At 38.9% G+C, this 17,281-nt stretch overlaps 1 protein-coding gene across 1 annotated transcript in view; it reads left to right on the top strand.

Annotated features, from left to right (window-relative positions):
• Positions 1-17,281, top strand: part of ABCA13 (ATP binding cassette subfamily A member 13) — a 2,590,787-nt gene that overhangs the window by 257,493 nt on the left and 2,316,013 nt on the right. The window contains exon 7 of the mRNA XM_086964984.1: positions 15,123-15,285. Coding sequence (XP_086821110.1) covers positions 15,123-15,285 — 163 coding nt within the window. The remainder of the gene's footprint in view (positions 1-15,122; positions 15,286-17,281) is intronic.

Raw genomic sequence — 17,281 nt, 5'->3', positions numbered from 1 at the left:
CCTCATATTTGAAAAAGATTTTCTTCATGGCTTAGGTGGCACAGTCCATGATGAAACTGACAGGTGTTATGCTATTTAAATCTCGAGCCCTCAGGAGAGAAGAAATGACTTCCAGGGTCTCATCTTGGGGTATGGATGTATACAGCGACTCCACGTCGAATGATACAAGGTGGTCAGTCTCTACATCAAATTTGATCTCAGGAAGGAGACGTAACACGTCCGTTGTGTCTCTGAGATAAGTGGGCATTTCTAGCTCCATGGGGGGCAGAAAATGATCAACGAAGGTGGAAAGCGGTCCCAGAATGGATCCGATACCTGAAATTATTGGCCGGCCTAGTGGAGGCCTTTGTTCTTTATGCACCTTCGGGAGACAGTAAAAATAGGGCATGACGGGATGTTCTGTACAGAGGAAGGCAGCCTCTTGTCGGGTGACCCAGCCTTCTGTTAAGGCTTCCTCAACCATTCCCTGTATTGTCTTTTGCACGTCTGTAGTGGGATCTTGTTCCAAAGGACAGTAGGCTTGTCTGTTGTTTAGCTGTCGCAAGCATTCGGTACAATAGTCACTGGTGTTCATTACGACAATCGCACTGCCTTTGTCTGCCGGTTTGATGGTAAGTTCATTATTGGCAGTCAAAGATTTTAAAGCATTTTGTTCAGCTTTAGAAAAGTTGCAAAAGGTTTCTTTATCTGTCGAGAATAGGGTCTCAATGTCTTTCTCTATGGCCTGTTCAAATGCCAGTACTTGTACAGGAACCATGTGGGATCCAGGGTTGAATGTTGACTTCTTCTTCAGACCTGTATTTACCTCTTCTAGGTCTTGTTCTCTTTGGTCGATTTTGGAAAATAAAAATTGTAGGCGAACTTTCCGAAAAAACTTTGCCATTTCTACATTAGTTTCAAAGTGATCTTTTCTCACCTTCAGCACAAAACCTAGACCTCTGTTGAGGACTTGTTCTTCTATAGGAGTGATGTTATGTGAACTTAAATTGATGACGAGCCCGCCTCCGTGTTCGCTTGTGCCGGTCCCGTCGTCTTGTTCTTTGTCGTTGTGCTCCTCAAATTCCTCGTTGAGGTAGACGGCGGGCTGAAATGGACCTGTGGTTGTGTGCCTCTTCTCCGTCCTCGGGATCTGCCACGGCCAAACCCTAAAAAAGGCGGCTGGCCACCGAAACTACCTCCCAATTGTGGTGGTGGGAACGGGCCCATCTGTTGAGGGAAGGGGCCCATCTGTTGAGGAAACATGGGGTTACCAAATTGCCAGGGGGCCGGTTGCCACCATGACTGGTTCTGATGCTGATTTCCTCTCCAGTTTCTTTGGTATCGTTTGCCTCGGGCTCTTTGTTGGAAATTGCTGTGATTTGAAGAGTCTGAATCGCTTGAATTCTCTTCAGAAGTGGAAGACCCATAGGATGACCCAGTTCTACGGCCCTTGTTGCTCAAGTCCGGGGGTATATACGAATCGCTTGTATAGGGGTACACTTTTTCAAAGCTGAATTTCTCAAGATCCTTCTTGAATTTCTCAATTTTTGTGAATAGGGTAAATTCTTTGAATTCTTGATTGTTCTTATTCGATTCATCTTGACCCTGTTTAAAGAGTTTACTCATTAAAGTAGTCTTTATTTGGGATTCAAGGACCTGAATTTCTATGAGAATTGTGTCAGCTATTCGTTGTGATGTTTGTATGATTAACACTAACCAATCCCGCGTGCACCTCCAGGCTATGAGGAACCAGTTTTTTAAGAACTCTTTATCTTTGAGGAATAGTCTTGGGGCGTTGGTCATAATTAGGCCAGAGGGAGCGCAGTTTTTTCTCAAGTATTGTGCCATGATCGCCCCGTGTAAAGTAGTACGGGTTTGGGATTTTTTTAAAGCCAGAATTTTGCCCCAGTCGTCGGTGTTGTGACTAACGACTGTAGGTATAGAGTCCAAAAGGTTTGGATGTTCATTGAGAACCCGCTTTATATCTTCTTCACCAAAAGCTAACCCATGATTCTCTGCCATCATAGAAGATTTTTTCTTTTTCTTGTGTATATATATATATATATACTTTCTCTCAGTGGTACCTAAGTGTGCCCCGTATCAACAAACACAGTCAAGAGCGTTCCAAACCTACCTTTTGTAGGATTGAACAAATTAGATTTGTTTGTGAACAAAAGGCCCGCAGCTCAGCAGCTGCTCTTGAACAGGAAAAACTAAAGTTGGGGGGGCCTAAGGGAGTTTAGAGACCATACAGAGACACATTCCCTAAGTAGTATATAAAACACAAAAAGTGTCACAGGGTCTAAAAATAGAAACTAAATGTGGTACATTGAACTAGAGAAGTTTAGTGAGGATCCCTACATAGAAATAGAGAAAGCAATGATAGGTACCTTGTGATCCCTAACAGGGTACCCATCAGTCACCACTCGGAACCGCCCTTCATCATTTGGGATTCCTGTTAACCATATAGGAGGTACATCACTGGTTTCAGATGGAAGGTAAGATGTAAATACCATTGCATTAGAGACCATACAAAGACAATGTGTCAATTACAACCAAAGAGAACAAGACCTAGAAGAGGTAAATACAGGTCTGAAGAAGAAGTCAACATTCAACCCTGGATCCCACATGGTTCCTGTACAAGTACTGGCATTTGAACAGGCCATAGAGAAAAACATTGAGACCCTATTCTCGACAGATAAAGAAACCTTTTGCAACTTTTCTCAAGCTGAACAAAATGCTTTAAAATCTTTGACTCCCAATAATGAACTTACCATCAAACCGGCAGACAAAGGCGGTGTGATTGTCGTAATGAACACCATTGACTATCGTACCGAATGCTTGAGACAGATAAACAACAGACAAGCCTACTGTCCTTTGTAACAAGATCCCACTACAGACATGCAAAAGACAATACAGGGAATGGTTGAGGAAGCCTTAACAGAAGGCTGGGTCACTCGACAAGAGGCTGCCTTCCTCTGTACAGAACATCCCGTCATGCCCTATTTTTACTGTCTCCAGAAGGTGCATAAAGAACAAAGGCCTCCACCAGGCCGGCCAATAAATTCAGGTATCGGATCCATTCTGGAACCGTTTTCCACCTTCGTTGATCATTTTCTGCGCCCCATGGTGCTATAAATGCCCACTTATCTCAGAGACACAACAGACGTGTTACGTCTCCTTCCTGAGATGGAATTTGATGTAGAGACTGACCACCTTGTATCATTCGACATGGAGTCGCTATATACATCCATACCCCAAGATGAGACCCTGGAAGTCATTTCTTCTCTCTTGAGGGCTCGAGATTTGAATAGCATAACACCTGTCAGTTTCATCATGGACTGTGCCACCTTAGCCATGAAGAAAAACTTTTTCAAATATGAGGACACAGTTTGTCTCCAAACGTCTGGTACCAGCATGGGGAGCATTTTTGCCCCCAGCTTGGCAAACCTTTACGTACACCATTTTGAACAAGAGCATATCCTGATCAACACCAATCCGTATATCACCTCCATAAAAATGTGGAAGAGGTATATCGATGATATACTAGTGATATGGCGAGGGACACATGAAGATCTGATGATATTCCATAACTGGTTGAACAGTAGGAACAACTTCCTTCGATTTACTGTAGAAGCCAGTAGAACTGATATCTCGTTCCTGGACTTAAGGATTTTCTCCACCCCAGAAGGCCTCCAATCCGAGCTTTACAAAAAACCAATGGCAAAAAACTCATTACTCTGCTTTGATAGCCACCATCCTAAATCTCTCAAAGAGAACTTGCCCTATGGACAATTCTTAAGAGTACAGAGAAACTGCTCAACCAAAGAAGGCTACACAACACACTCCAAAGCCTTACAACAACAGCTCGTGTGTAGGAAGTATCCACCCAAATTGGTACGTAAATCGATGAAACGAGCCAAAAATAACAACAGACTGGCCCTCCTTGAACCCCCTGTGCCTAAAACAACATCCAACAGACTCACGTGTGTCACCACTGTTGGGACTTTATCTAATGATATTCAAAAAATAATAAGAAAACACTGTTCAATACTCAATTCAGGGCGTGAAACCTTAGAAAAAACACTTGTTTCTTTCAAGAGGGGTCCCAATCTAAAAGACCGTATTGTACACACAAGACCACGTAACATCACACCACGGGCTCTTGGTACTAAATTGAATCTCCCACCTGTAATAGGACATCATCTGTGCGGTTCATGCCAAGCTTGCCCTCAAACAGTTAAATCGCTCGAAGTCGACATTGGCACAAACAGACCATGGAAGCAAGCAAAATTTACCAACTGCAATAGCGATAAATTGATTTATCTCATAACTTGTCCCTGCGGTTTAAAGTATGTTGGAATGACTACTCGAAAGATAAAGATCCGCATTTCCGAGCACAAAAGCACGATCCGCCGTAAGAAACAGGCCACTAAGCTTACGAATCACTTTATAGAAAAACAAAATGATCCCACTGCTTTTGTGTGGACTGTGCTTGAACAACCCTATATCACCTCTCATGTTACAGATTGCACTAACTTTCTGATGCGTAAAGAACAGAAATGGGTTTTCAAGTTGGGCACTAACAGAGTCGGACTTAATGATGACATACCTTGGTCCGCGCTCTAATTATGCCATCTTTATCACTATCATGAGATGAAAGCAACAGCACCAGATAATAACAGATGGTTAATAACACTCGTATGATCAAGATTACATCGATGACGAACATTTGTTTACAAGTTGCCATTCACATGAACATGTCTTTAAGATAAATAAATATCACGTCTGACAGACTGTCTGAACTACACCTGCTAATCGATTCTACGGGCGACTATAACTAACAGACATCTCTGCTTCCGTTTTGTAAAGTCCAAATTGTAATCCTGAAGCAGTGACTTTACTTCTAGGCACATGACATTAACGTAATTTTTATTTCACTCGCCAGACAGACAACACAACAAATACTGTTTCCTGGCAACCATGAATTCACAAGTCAATGTCCAATAGGCATCAACAATACACCATAAAGGTCCGCTCACATGACTATGTTGGACCTATCACAGTCCGTTTGTGTCTTCACCAAAACCTACCCATAACAAGCTTACCGATTGGTCTACCCGATCACCTGACCAGGTTTGGGCCAATCAGCAGCGGGCTTTTAACCGAAGCCTCCACACTACTCCGGTACCTCCCCACCGGCTTGGAAGGTGGCAACGAAGTACCGACGGAGAGGTAGGAAGTACGAAAGGCTTGTTTATTTACTTGGCGGTTCTCACTTAAATGTTTGGCGAGTTCTTAACTCGTTATTGCGCCTGAGACACAATTGTCGAGGGTATTACTATCACTAAACGCCCGGCCCTTTCGACTAACACCAGCGTTTTTGCTCTTTCGCCATATCTTTATGATTGTACTACAACAGAACGAGAAAAAGGCGAGAAAGACCTTTTTGAACACCAATACCCTTAATTCATTTTTGAACTACCCAACCATCGGTAAACCAACTTTTAGCAGCACGTGGCTAATGAGTCAACCTAACTTGCCGATGTTGACCATCTCCATAGAACTAAATATCTGGTTCTTAACAACTGACAGTATATATTTCCTCTACTTTCTCGGGATGGTATCGGTGTGCATCTGTTTTCAACTGCCTAAGGAGGCGATGCCATTTCCATGTTTTTTGCTTCCTTCCAATAGAGCGGTGCTTCCCTCGAGTCCTGAGCCGTTGCCAGGCGGGGTGTAGCCCTCTACTTCGACTACAATGGTAAGCCGAAGTATATAATGCCCCATGTAAGAATTACATTTCAGTATCTTCATGTGGATAACCAAAGAAACCAATGTGTTTATTATAATAAGATATATTATAGTTAAATGTGGACTAAGCACATGCTAACTTTACCAAAGCTAATGTGGTCATTTTACTGTTGTTTGTTTTTGTGTTTTTTCTCCACCAGTGACATACATCAACTGCGAATTAAGACGACACCTAGGGATCCAGGTGATCTTTTTTCATGTGGCACATTGTTTTATATGTAGTCACTTTTCTTTAGAATACACTTCACTTCTTATCTTTGCAGTAGCTGTATTATAATCTAGGTCCTGATGAATGCAATGGACTCTGTAGTCCCCAGATTTGCAGAAACATGTTGACCCCTATTACATCCTGGTAAATATTTGTTTAATTTACCATTGCTGCTTTTTTAACATTGGTGGAGCAAGCATATCATAGAATAAATACTTTTTTTGCTCCCTCACCCAATTTTAGTTTCACTGAGCACTTCCTTTTAAATAGTAAATCCTACCCAATTGAAGTCCAACGCTTTTCCCAATGTTGTACAGGCTGGAGTGGGAATAGTAAATTGAACCCCTCAAAGTTTAATGCTTTCTGTACTGTTGCACAGACTCTAGTAGGAATAATATGAATTACCCCCTGCAGTACAACACTTTCCCTACTGTTGCACAGACTCAAGTGGGAATACTAAATGTAATTCTTCCGAAGTCCAACACTTTTTGTATTGTTGCACCGACTGAAGTGGAATAAGTCAATCTTACCCCTCCGAAGTCCAATATTGTCCCTACTGCTGCATGGACTGGAGTGTGAATAGTAAATATAACCCCTCTGAAGGCCAAAGCTTTCCCACGGTTGCACAGACTGGAGCAGGAATAGTAAATCTTACCCCTCCGAAGTCCAATACTTTCCCTACTTTTGACCTGTATGGGATGAGAATAGTAAATGTATCCCCTCTGAAAGCTTATGCTTTAACAACTGTTGCAAAAACTGGACTGGGAATAGCATATCTGGTATTCTCAGACTTCAATACTCTTCTTGATATTCTTTAAAGATATCTATTATTAGTATTTGTTTATTTTGTATTGTATGTTATACCGAAAAAAGTGATATAATGTAAAATATAAATGTATATATATATATATATATTTTTTTTAACAGAAAGAGCTACTAATTTTCAATACTTAGATCAGTTAAAAAGTAGTATGGTGTCAGAAAGTGATGCAAACCGTTATTCTGAGATCACTAACATCAGCTCTTAAATGCTTGGGCTATGCCTGAATTTTATAAAGAAGTTTTAGTAAAAGCACAAAGAATGCACTATCTTTAACTCAAAATTCAACCGCAGCCATTTACAAACACACAATCTTTATGGATATTATAAATAATTTCCTTATGTATAGCAAACTCATCTCTAAATCTGTGCCACTGTATAAATGTCCACATGAACATTCCACCCTGCCAAAGGCTGTCTGTGTATCAAGGCCACACCTTCTGGAAAAATAGGGGCCCCTGCCTAATTGGATAAACCCTAGCAAGGTAAAGTATTATTTGGAAAAGTCTGCACACCGGGTTATGTGTACTGATAGTTCATGAGTAACTTAGACAAGATAATTATAATAACAAATCATTCTCAACTCATAGAAATCTGATCAAGCTTGTTTATTTTTTGTGTGTATTTGATATTTTAGCCGTTATTACTTATAATCATTTTTTTTCCTTCCTTTCTTTTTTTTTTTTGGTTCTTTTTTTTCCTTTTTCTTTATATCTACTCTTACTTATCTCATTACAAAAAACATGCTATACATACAAAACATATCAGATAATTTCACATTAAAACATTTTTTTAAAACATCATCATCACTATTTAATATCACAGCAGAGTTAATTCCTTCAACGCGTTTCGGCCCGTTGCCTTCCTCAGGAAATCTGCCTTGTTTGCTGTTATGATACCCGTAGCTGTTTTAGTCTGTATTGGAGCGCCGTAACTATAATGGGTGTATCTCTGTACTTTTGTCCGGATTATCGAGGAACTGGATGTTAGTACCTTAAATGAAGGGTATCTTTGACAGTGATTGAAAGCCTGTCTGTCTTTATCCCCAGATGTAACGTCTGATACTTTTAGATCCAGGCCACTGTAGCCGATAAAGATGCTTTTTCCTGCAGATTATCAATATGCTCCGTTGCGCTTGCCGGTAAACCACGATGTTTTAATTTAGGTAGTGTGTACCCTTGATGGCTGTCGCTTGTGACCTGAAACAAGTCACAAGCGAACGAGAGGTACATCGCAAGGGCACCGAAGAGTATACATCAGACACATACGCTCAGAAGAATCACCAGGAGATTAGAAAAGAGTCGCACCTAGGAGTCGACATTAAGAGTAAACAGTAAAATACTCTGAACACTTGTTTCAGGTCACAAGCGACAAAAGTACAGAGATACACCCATTATAGTTACGGCGCTCCAATACAGACTAAAACAGCTACGGGTATCATAACAGCAAACAAGGCAGATTTCCTGAGGAAGGCAACGGGCCGAAACGCGTTGAAGGAATTAACTCCGCTGTGATATTAAATAGTGATGATGATGTTTTAAAAAAATGTTTTAATGTGAAATTATCTGATATGTTTTGTATGTATAGCATGTTTTTTGTAATGAGATAAGTAAGAGTAGATATAAAGAAAAAGGAAAAAAAAGAACCAAAAAAAAAAGAAAGGAAGGAAAAAAAATGATTATAAGTAATAACGGCTAAAATATCAAATACACACAAAAAATAAACAAGCTTGATCAGATTTCTATGAGTTGAGAATGATTTGTTATTATAATTATCTTGTCTAAGTTACTCATGAACTATCAGTACACATAACCCGGTGTGCAGACTTTTCCAAATCAAGGCCACACCTATCCATGCATTCTTCACTTCGTGTGCTATATCCAGTAAGTCAAATATTTCAAGTCAATTCAAAAGGGTAAGTTTATTTAGATCGTAATCTTTAAACCAATACATCACACTTATTTGAGTTAAAATGTTTCCCAACGACAGCAATTCATACAAATTTGTAAATAAAATCTCATTCCTTTTGTTGAGTTAATAAATATAAATGATCTTCCCCAAGATATGACATTTAAAACTGGGTGCACATATAATTGATTCCTCCAAATGATTTTTTATCCTATTAAAATTAATAAAAACAATTATCTCTAGACAAGATTCTGTTTAAAACTCTAAAATCTATTTCTGGATTATTATAAAACTCTGTACAATCTTTATTAATTTTCCAAGTGCAATTGCAATATCAATACTTGGGAGTTCTGTAAGTAGCTCAAGTGCTTGTCTCCTAGATCTTATATCATATTTTATAAAGATTGGACGCAGCCAAAGTTTACGTTGATCTTAGATATTTATACAATCCAACAAAACGTGCACGGTATCTCCTTTTGTACCCAGCCTGCATTTACAATGTCCATTAAGGTCTAACATTTTGTTTTTTACTTCTTTATTTGATATCCATGGGTTGATCCCAATGCGTAACCTTAAGATCTCTTGTCTAAACCACAGGTTTGGCAAGAGATCTAAGTATGGGAACCAGGTTTCCTTTGCCCATGCATTCATCATAAATGCCACTAATCTTTTCTTACCAAGATATTCCCTATCCAAGCTTCTGGTGGCAACTTGCCCATTAATTTTTAGGTCATATTTTGAGCACTCTATTGTTAGGGAATCACGGCATATATCCACTTTTATATTTTCGCAGGCCTGAATCATTTTCTTCCTACACATTTTTGTCCATTTTAAGTTACTGTATTGTATTTCTTTCCGACACCAATGTGCAACTTTTTGTTCGTTTTCAAGGCGTTTCCAAAATCTAATTACTGCACTTTGTGCTTGAACCCACCAAGCTGTTGTCCCTATCTCTGTTCTTATGGCATTCACCATTGCTGATGGGGGGAGGGATAAGAGATTTTTCAAGCATTTTCCTTCCTCTAGGTCCCAGACTCCCTTACCGCTCAAATAAAGAATTTCTGCTCCATAGAGTACTTGTGGTGGGATCATTGCATTGAAAGCTTTTAATATTGGTCGATGAGATTTATCCCATAGTCCCGGTTGAACATTTTTAGACCAGCAATTGAGGTTTGGGCCTTCGCTTTTTGGGCTTCGAGGTGTGTTCGCCAATTTAATCTTTTGTTAAACCACACACCTAGATATCGGTATTCATTTACAGATTCTAATTTAAGATCCCCTAAAAACCAATTAAACTTGATCACTTTTTTCCCAAAACACAGGATTTTCGTCTTGTCTAGATTTACCTTTAAAAATAACTTTTTACAATATTCATTAAAAGAGTTCAATTTCCTTTGAAGGCCAATTTCTGTTTGATCTACAATTACGAGATCATCTGCGTATAACAGACACAGCACCTTTTTGCCATTCATTCTTGAGCTGGCACTACCCTTCACTTCAAGACATTGTGGTAATTCTGATAAAAATATGGAGAATAGCTGGGGGGCCAGAAAGCAGCCTTGTCTCAATCCATTTTCGATAGGAATTTTTGGCGTCAATGACCCATCAGTATCCTTAATCACTTGAGCCCAGTTGTCCCGGTGCAATTCTTTTAATACCGTCAGCAGGTCTCGCGGGATATTTTTCTTTGTTAATATTTCCCAGAGGCAGTCCCTATCCACGGAGTCGAATGCGGCTCGGAAATCCACGAAGCAGCAACAGAGTTTACCATTCTGCTCCGTCGACTTCCTTGCCATTGCCCATAATGCGAAGCAGTGATCTATTGTTGAATGTCCCTCTCTGAATCCTCCCTGTTCAATAGGTATTATTGAGTTCTCCTCAACCCAGTCATTTAGTCTATTTAAGACTAGTTTTGAGAAGACCTTTTCCCCTATACCAAGGAGGTTTATCAGTCTGGCTACCCTTTTTGTGTATAGGTCTAATTATTGCACCCTTCCAGTTTAATGGTACTTTTCCCTCTGTTAATATTAATTGAAAGAGGTGGGAAAATAACTTTGCCCATCATTTTGTTTGGGACTTAAGAATTATCGCTGGGAGATTATCCGGCCCTGCAGCCCTAGTTAGATTCAGCTTCTTAATTATTCCTTCAACCAAGTCTTCTGTAAAGTTTAGTTTAAATTCATCTGAAATTTCCTGCCAACCTGGGGACACTCTAGCTCCTAAAGTTAATCTGGCTTCATATAGTTCCCTTATGTATTTGTCCCAGGCTGCCTCACTTACTACGCAAATCATGTCTCCAGCTGGGGGAGACGATGCGGATTTTATCAATTTCCAAAATTGTCTCAAGTTCTTATCTTCAATTGATTCTAGCAGCTTGCCCCAGCATTTCTCTTTATACTCCCTTTTTGCATCGAGGACCATTTTCTTAAACTGTACTTTCAGAGAGATAATATGTTTTTTCCTATCTTGGTTGAATTTTTTCTTTTGTTTTCTAGCTTCTGCCCTTATCTCCCTTTTTTTATTTTGGCAGTCCACTGAGAACCATTTCGGTCGGCTAACACGGTTTATTGTCCCTTTTCTTTTATCCTTTTTTAGTTCTATCCGGAGGCATTGGACTAATTGGGCTATTTTCTCCTCGTACCATTCCAAATTTAATCTCTCATAATTTAATAATTCTGTCTTATGTTGGAACGATTTTAACTTTTCCAAATACTCTTCGGTTAATCTTGTTGTTACCCGTTTTGGGTAGTCCATTTCTTGTTGAATCACCTTTTCCCTTGGTTCCATCATTCCCTCTCTTAACCTCACGGCGAGCTGGTTATGGTCACTACCCTCACTGTGAAGTACTTTAAAATCCTGCACTAAGGAGAAGTTCCGAGCTGGCATAAAGACATAGTCAATTGGAGAGTTTTGTAATCCTTTTTTAAAGGTCTTCTTTACTGGGCAATCTGTTTTAAACCTGCTGTTTAAGCAAAAATCAGCTCAAATATGTATTAATGAAATTTGGCAATACTTATTTGATAACAAAGAAGATTTATATTTGACTTATCTGTTAAAAATTTCTTGGAATTTAACATGAACCTACTCTTATTCCCATTCAATAGCATCATGGGCATATGACCAGCGGCGGCTGGCTCAGGTAAGCGTGGTGAGCAGGGCACGGCAGGGGGAGAAGCGGACAGACAACGGAATAGGTATTATTTATTTAATTAATTATACCGGGTCTGTCGTCTTTTGACTTCCCCGCTGCCGCACCCTTCCCCGCCCCACCCCACCACCCCACCGCTTCTACATATGACTCAACCAGTCTAGCGTTTAACCGGTTGAAGTACTTGTCCCTGGACAGTACCAGTCTTTAACTCAACAAAAGCTTCTTTCTTCACAATGTAAAAAATGATCTACCAAAATATCTTTTAATTATTAGCATATTGTTAGTATGTAGTATATTTCCCAGTGGTTTCTCAGAGGTTTTTTTCTTACAAAATAACTTACAGTAATAAACTCTTTTTACCATTTTATTAGTTTTCTATTGTCTATTCCTCAGTACATATGTTTTCTTTTATTCATCTTAGCCATAGAAAAAAAAATACAATAATATTCATATTGTTTTCATTATCATTAGCTGGACACAAGCTGTACAAAAATCGGGTAGAAATGTAATATGTAAGCTACAAAACAAACAAGTGTATATTTTTATATTCTTAGGTATCTCAGGCCCCAAAAAGCATATTTCATCTCCCTCTCTCATTTTAAATCGTTCTGTCCTGTACTGAAGATGATGTGAAAGTCAGCTGTGGAAGCTCACTGAATAAAAATGTTGATTGAATGTCATAGTGATATTTTCATCTACATCACTTGAGAATCACAGAAGTCCTATTGGTTAAGGTTTAGGCTCTCAGCTTGCAGGTTAAGGGTTCAGGTTTTCCTGCATTTATTGTCTTGCTTTTGCTCATGAGTCAACTTTATTACAAAAAGTATTATGTTCACTGAAAAGTTATTGATTTTCACGTTGCACTAGGAAGTTTGTATATTTTTATTAGGTATTTCAGGTCCCAATTAACAAAATATCTGCTCTCTCCCCGTCTCACTTTTTCACTCCTCAAAACCCTCTGTACTATACTGAAGATGTTGTCATATTCACTTAAGGAAGCTCACTGGCTAGAATTTTTGGATCAAATGTTATAGATATGTTTTCACCAACTTAAATAGAGAATCGCTGGCGCGATTGAGGTTAATATCTCATATTCTTCTGAATCCTATAGTTCAACTCCTAATGTCTCCATGGTCATGCTTTTAAGCTCATAAGCGAGCTCCATTACGAAAAGTATCATATTTAAATGAAAGGGTAATCTTTTTCATTTTAGACGAAACATTTTATACATATTTTCTTAAGAATTTCAGATGCAAAGTAACAAATATCTTCTCCCTCTCTCCCACCTCTACCATCCTCAAAACCCTCTGTCCTCTACTGAAAAGGACGTTATTATGTTTGAATTATTATGAAAGGAGTTTTATATCTGCATTATGACACATTTCTAGAAGAGCACCCACTTCACTAAACTTTTTGTCTATTTTGAGTTTTGATGAATTCTCTCATTATTATTCTTCAATACTGTGATCAATTGAAAAATTGAAGAACATCATTGTAAATCACCTACTGCCCCTGAGCACCCTTCCAAAACACACTGGGAATTACTTTGCTCCTTAAATGTAATTTTTTTTAGCTGATGCAAAGGAGTAACATATGCTGCAATAGGACCTTTTAAGGGCCTGATTCACAAAAGGTCTCCACACTTGTGGCAAGGCCCTGCCAAACATGCGGCAGTGTTCGTACTCGGAGCGGAGTCTTCGCAATGACAATGCACATTGCAGAGATTCTGCTCCAAGTTTAGAGACTCTGCCAAGACTGCAGGGCCTTCGCAATGAGTGTTGAGGCCCTATGGTAACAGGACCTTAGAGTCCAGAATTGTAGCTTGGCATGGCATGGACCAGAAATGTATTGCCGGTCCCAATATGGTTTTATCTTCACTTTCTCAGCTCTATAGTGGTACAAGACTGAAAGCTGTAGCCAGGCAGAATGCCCAACTGACTCTGTTTTAGTGCATCAAAAAGCTCAGCAAGTGAGCAAACCTTGACATCTTGCCCTCATTAGGTGCAATCTCCTTGAGCAATCCTCAGCATCTTTTCCTGGTCCTCTGGAGGTAGAAAATATTCTGAAGTCACACTTTTCTCCAACTGCTGAGTAACTTGTATCTGGTCAGTCATTAAACTTCCTTGTCCTCAGGGCATGCTTTTTAGGCACACTATTTCTCACTTGTCAGGGCAACATAAGAAGTTTGGTTGATGAAAATTAGATACTATCCTGGTTTCACAAAGGACTCTGTGAAGAATGGAGGACGATGAATAATATCTTAGCCTTAACAATGTCAATTGAATCTCATAACATCCCTTGTAGCACTGCTTTATATTCTCCCTTTGTGAATTCCCAAGCAGCATTTCCTGATGTGATGTGGAGTAAGCTACGTTACTAAGGAATGCTCCAACATTGCTTTCAGCTATTCAGAGATTGTACCATAACACTTAGTTTTGTGATTAGGGAGACTGAAATTGGAGCGAAGAGCTCCATGTGCCCGATGGTGAAGCATGACACCCCTTGGAGTGTGTGAGGGCCCTTGCTTCTGAGAGATCAGATTCCCCGAACTGACTCTACAGTCTCCCCCCGAACTCTTCCTTTCCGTTCACCTTTCAGGAACTGCATACCGTTTGAATCACATAGTCTGAGTTGTGGCTTGTATGCTGGGCCTTCATTTACTCCAAGTCCCCCTCTATACTTTTCTCAGCCCATATATGTTGTCACATATCTGGGAGATGTAAATACACACTACAGCCCACATCACGTTTAACTTCCATGCCACTGCTGCAATAGCTATGCCATCTACCATGATCACACAGAGAGGTTAAATAGACCACATAGGTGAAACCAATTTTACCAATATCAATTTAGGGTCAAAGCACACATACCATCGCACTGAATAAGTAGTGTTTCAACAGCCGTCCTGATACCAGCAAAAATAAGGTCCAAAAAAAGAAAAAATCTAAGGTCACCATGAAGAAAAGGCAAATTTGCTGCAGTGCTGTACAGAAATATGTTATTCATCTGATCGACAGTAACAGAATATATTTCATTTTCATAAATGAAAATATACCAAATTACTAAGTAAAATTGCTATCCATTTATTCATTAGGTAAAGATAAGTATGTTTGTTTTCCGAGCTAACTAATTCAAATTAAGCCTTTTGAAAAATGGAACTTTCAATTTTGACTAATGTAATATTTCGAAGAATCAATATTCTTGTTCCGTAACCTCATTTGTCTTTTCTCTTTTTATCTAAGACGTTTCAGGAGATGAAGACATCACGCACTTACCGAATTTTCTACAAGGAATAATGGAGATGTTTTCTAATGAGTCTACACAATTTTCTAGAAATGAAACAAATGCTACCATTAATGGCGCATTTGATGACTATTGGCAAATAGGCTTACAAAACAACCAAAGGTAAGTACAGCTACATTCTGTAGAAACCTTTGTGTTTCAATTGCATGAATAATAAAATGACGTCATCACTTTTAATAGTCATTTAATAATCATCCCTGCCTCAATTAGGTGGTAAAATAGTTTGGTAAGCCTATGTACTACTCTATGTATGTGATGTCAAGTTTTTTACACTGCCACATGCCAATTTCTTTTGCTTTAGGATAATATTGTAGACTGATGTCTGAGGTTAGAGTTTTACACAACCGGGGGTCGCTATTGGAGAGCTGGACGGACAACCTTCCCCTCATCTGAGTAGGTGTGGTGATGGTGTTTGTAGGTTAGGATTTTTTATCACAGTGGTATTTTGCTGGAGAATAAATTTTACAACCCTTCGCCCTAAGCATTGTGGCAAGCTATTTGTCACAGATCAACCCTCAGCGGTGCATTTCAGATGAGATTGTGTCATATGGCACTTGACCTATTGTAGTTTTGTGCCCGTCATTTTGGGGATTTTGAGTCTGCAGTTTAAAAACAAAAAATCTGTTGACTATAGATACATTAAAAACTGCAGTGTCTTTGGTGAACAATTTAATATTTTAAAGGCTGTTTTGCCAGGTTTGAATTTGCAAAGCTGTCCATAACTGACTAATTGAATTGGTGTTTTTCATTTTCAGTTGTAATCATAACAATACCGTAACTATTTTAAGTGGAAATCTATCTATATGTCTGTCTGTCTTGTCTTGTCTATCTATCTATGAATCTATCTACATATGTATATTTGTATTACTCCAAATCCAATGCATCAAGCAAGGTGGGCTTGCAGTCCAGCAGTGATATAATGGAAATTACATTTATTGTAATGGGAGCAGCAAAAATTGGCACCTTGCACCCCTCGGCTTGATCGTAATGCTAAACACTTACACGGGTGCCATAATTAAAGAGCCAGGATTAGAAGAATATGCAAAAAAATATTATGCAGGTAATACTGAGAGACATCAGTAAAATACTGTCGTATACCGCAAGAAGGTAACTATGATGACAATATTTCCTATAATCTGAAATGAAAACAAAGTATGCATGTTGTCACCGTCCTAATAAAGGAAATATAAACCACAATGTTTTTTGGTGCAATAATATGCTTCAAAAAATTTGTTGATGAACCTCATCTCATTTTCATGAACAGATAAATTAATGATGACCGTAACAATTTTTCACTAAACTGTCACACAAAGTACACATAGTAAACAGTTCATATTTCACTCTTGAGAATAATTCATATAAGTTTCATCATGGTCATATGGGCTAACACAATCATTATCATATATCTAATTCAAGCCTTTGAGGAATGTTGCAGTTATCCCCTATATACTCTTCTTCATCATGTTCTATTGGTCTATTTTTAAAGTCCAATAACATATTGTATGGTAAACATCACTCAACATTTAAAGGAGAGAAAATAATTAAACCCACATAAGTGTACATATTAGCATAAAAATCAGCAAAATAAAACCTGTAATATACAAAAGAAATAATAGGTAACTTGTAATGTGGTCCTTCATTGCCATCTCAGTATTCTGGTGACATTCAATTGGGCATCGGTCTGTCACCCCTCCTGGACAAGATGGAACCACGTTACACAGTTAGATGTTATGTTAGCTGATCATGTGAATTTCTTTCTTTTTTTTGTTTTAAATTTATTTATTCAATATTCAAAAGTACAACATAAACAGAGGCTCAATAACATCCATCAATTACCATATTTGCACATATACAGGCTTTTTCTTTTTCATACAACTTATTCCCTCATCTGAGCTAAGAGTGTGTCCGTCTTTTGCATTTTTTGCATATCCATGTCCATATCTGACAGGTTACTATTCTGTCTCTTGAGTACATGACTTGAAAGGCTCCCATATATCCTTGGGCCTCGATATTGTCAGGAGTTCTTCTGCGTAACAGGCAAGTTGATCTTTACAATACGCTATGTCAGTTAACCAGTGTTCAAATTTTGATGCCCTTC

The sequence above is a fragment of the Lissotriton vulgaris genome, chromosome 4_1 (assembly GCF_964263255.1).
Source record: "Lissotriton vulgaris chromosome 4_1, aLisVul1.2, whole genome shotgun sequence".
NCBI classification, from domain to species: domain Eukaryota; kingdom Metazoa; phylum Chordata; class Amphibia; order Caudata; family Salamandridae; genus Lissotriton; species Lissotriton vulgaris.
The sequence above is the reverse complement of the archived record's forward strand: the minus strand, read 5'-3'. Positions and strand labels throughout refer to the sequence as shown.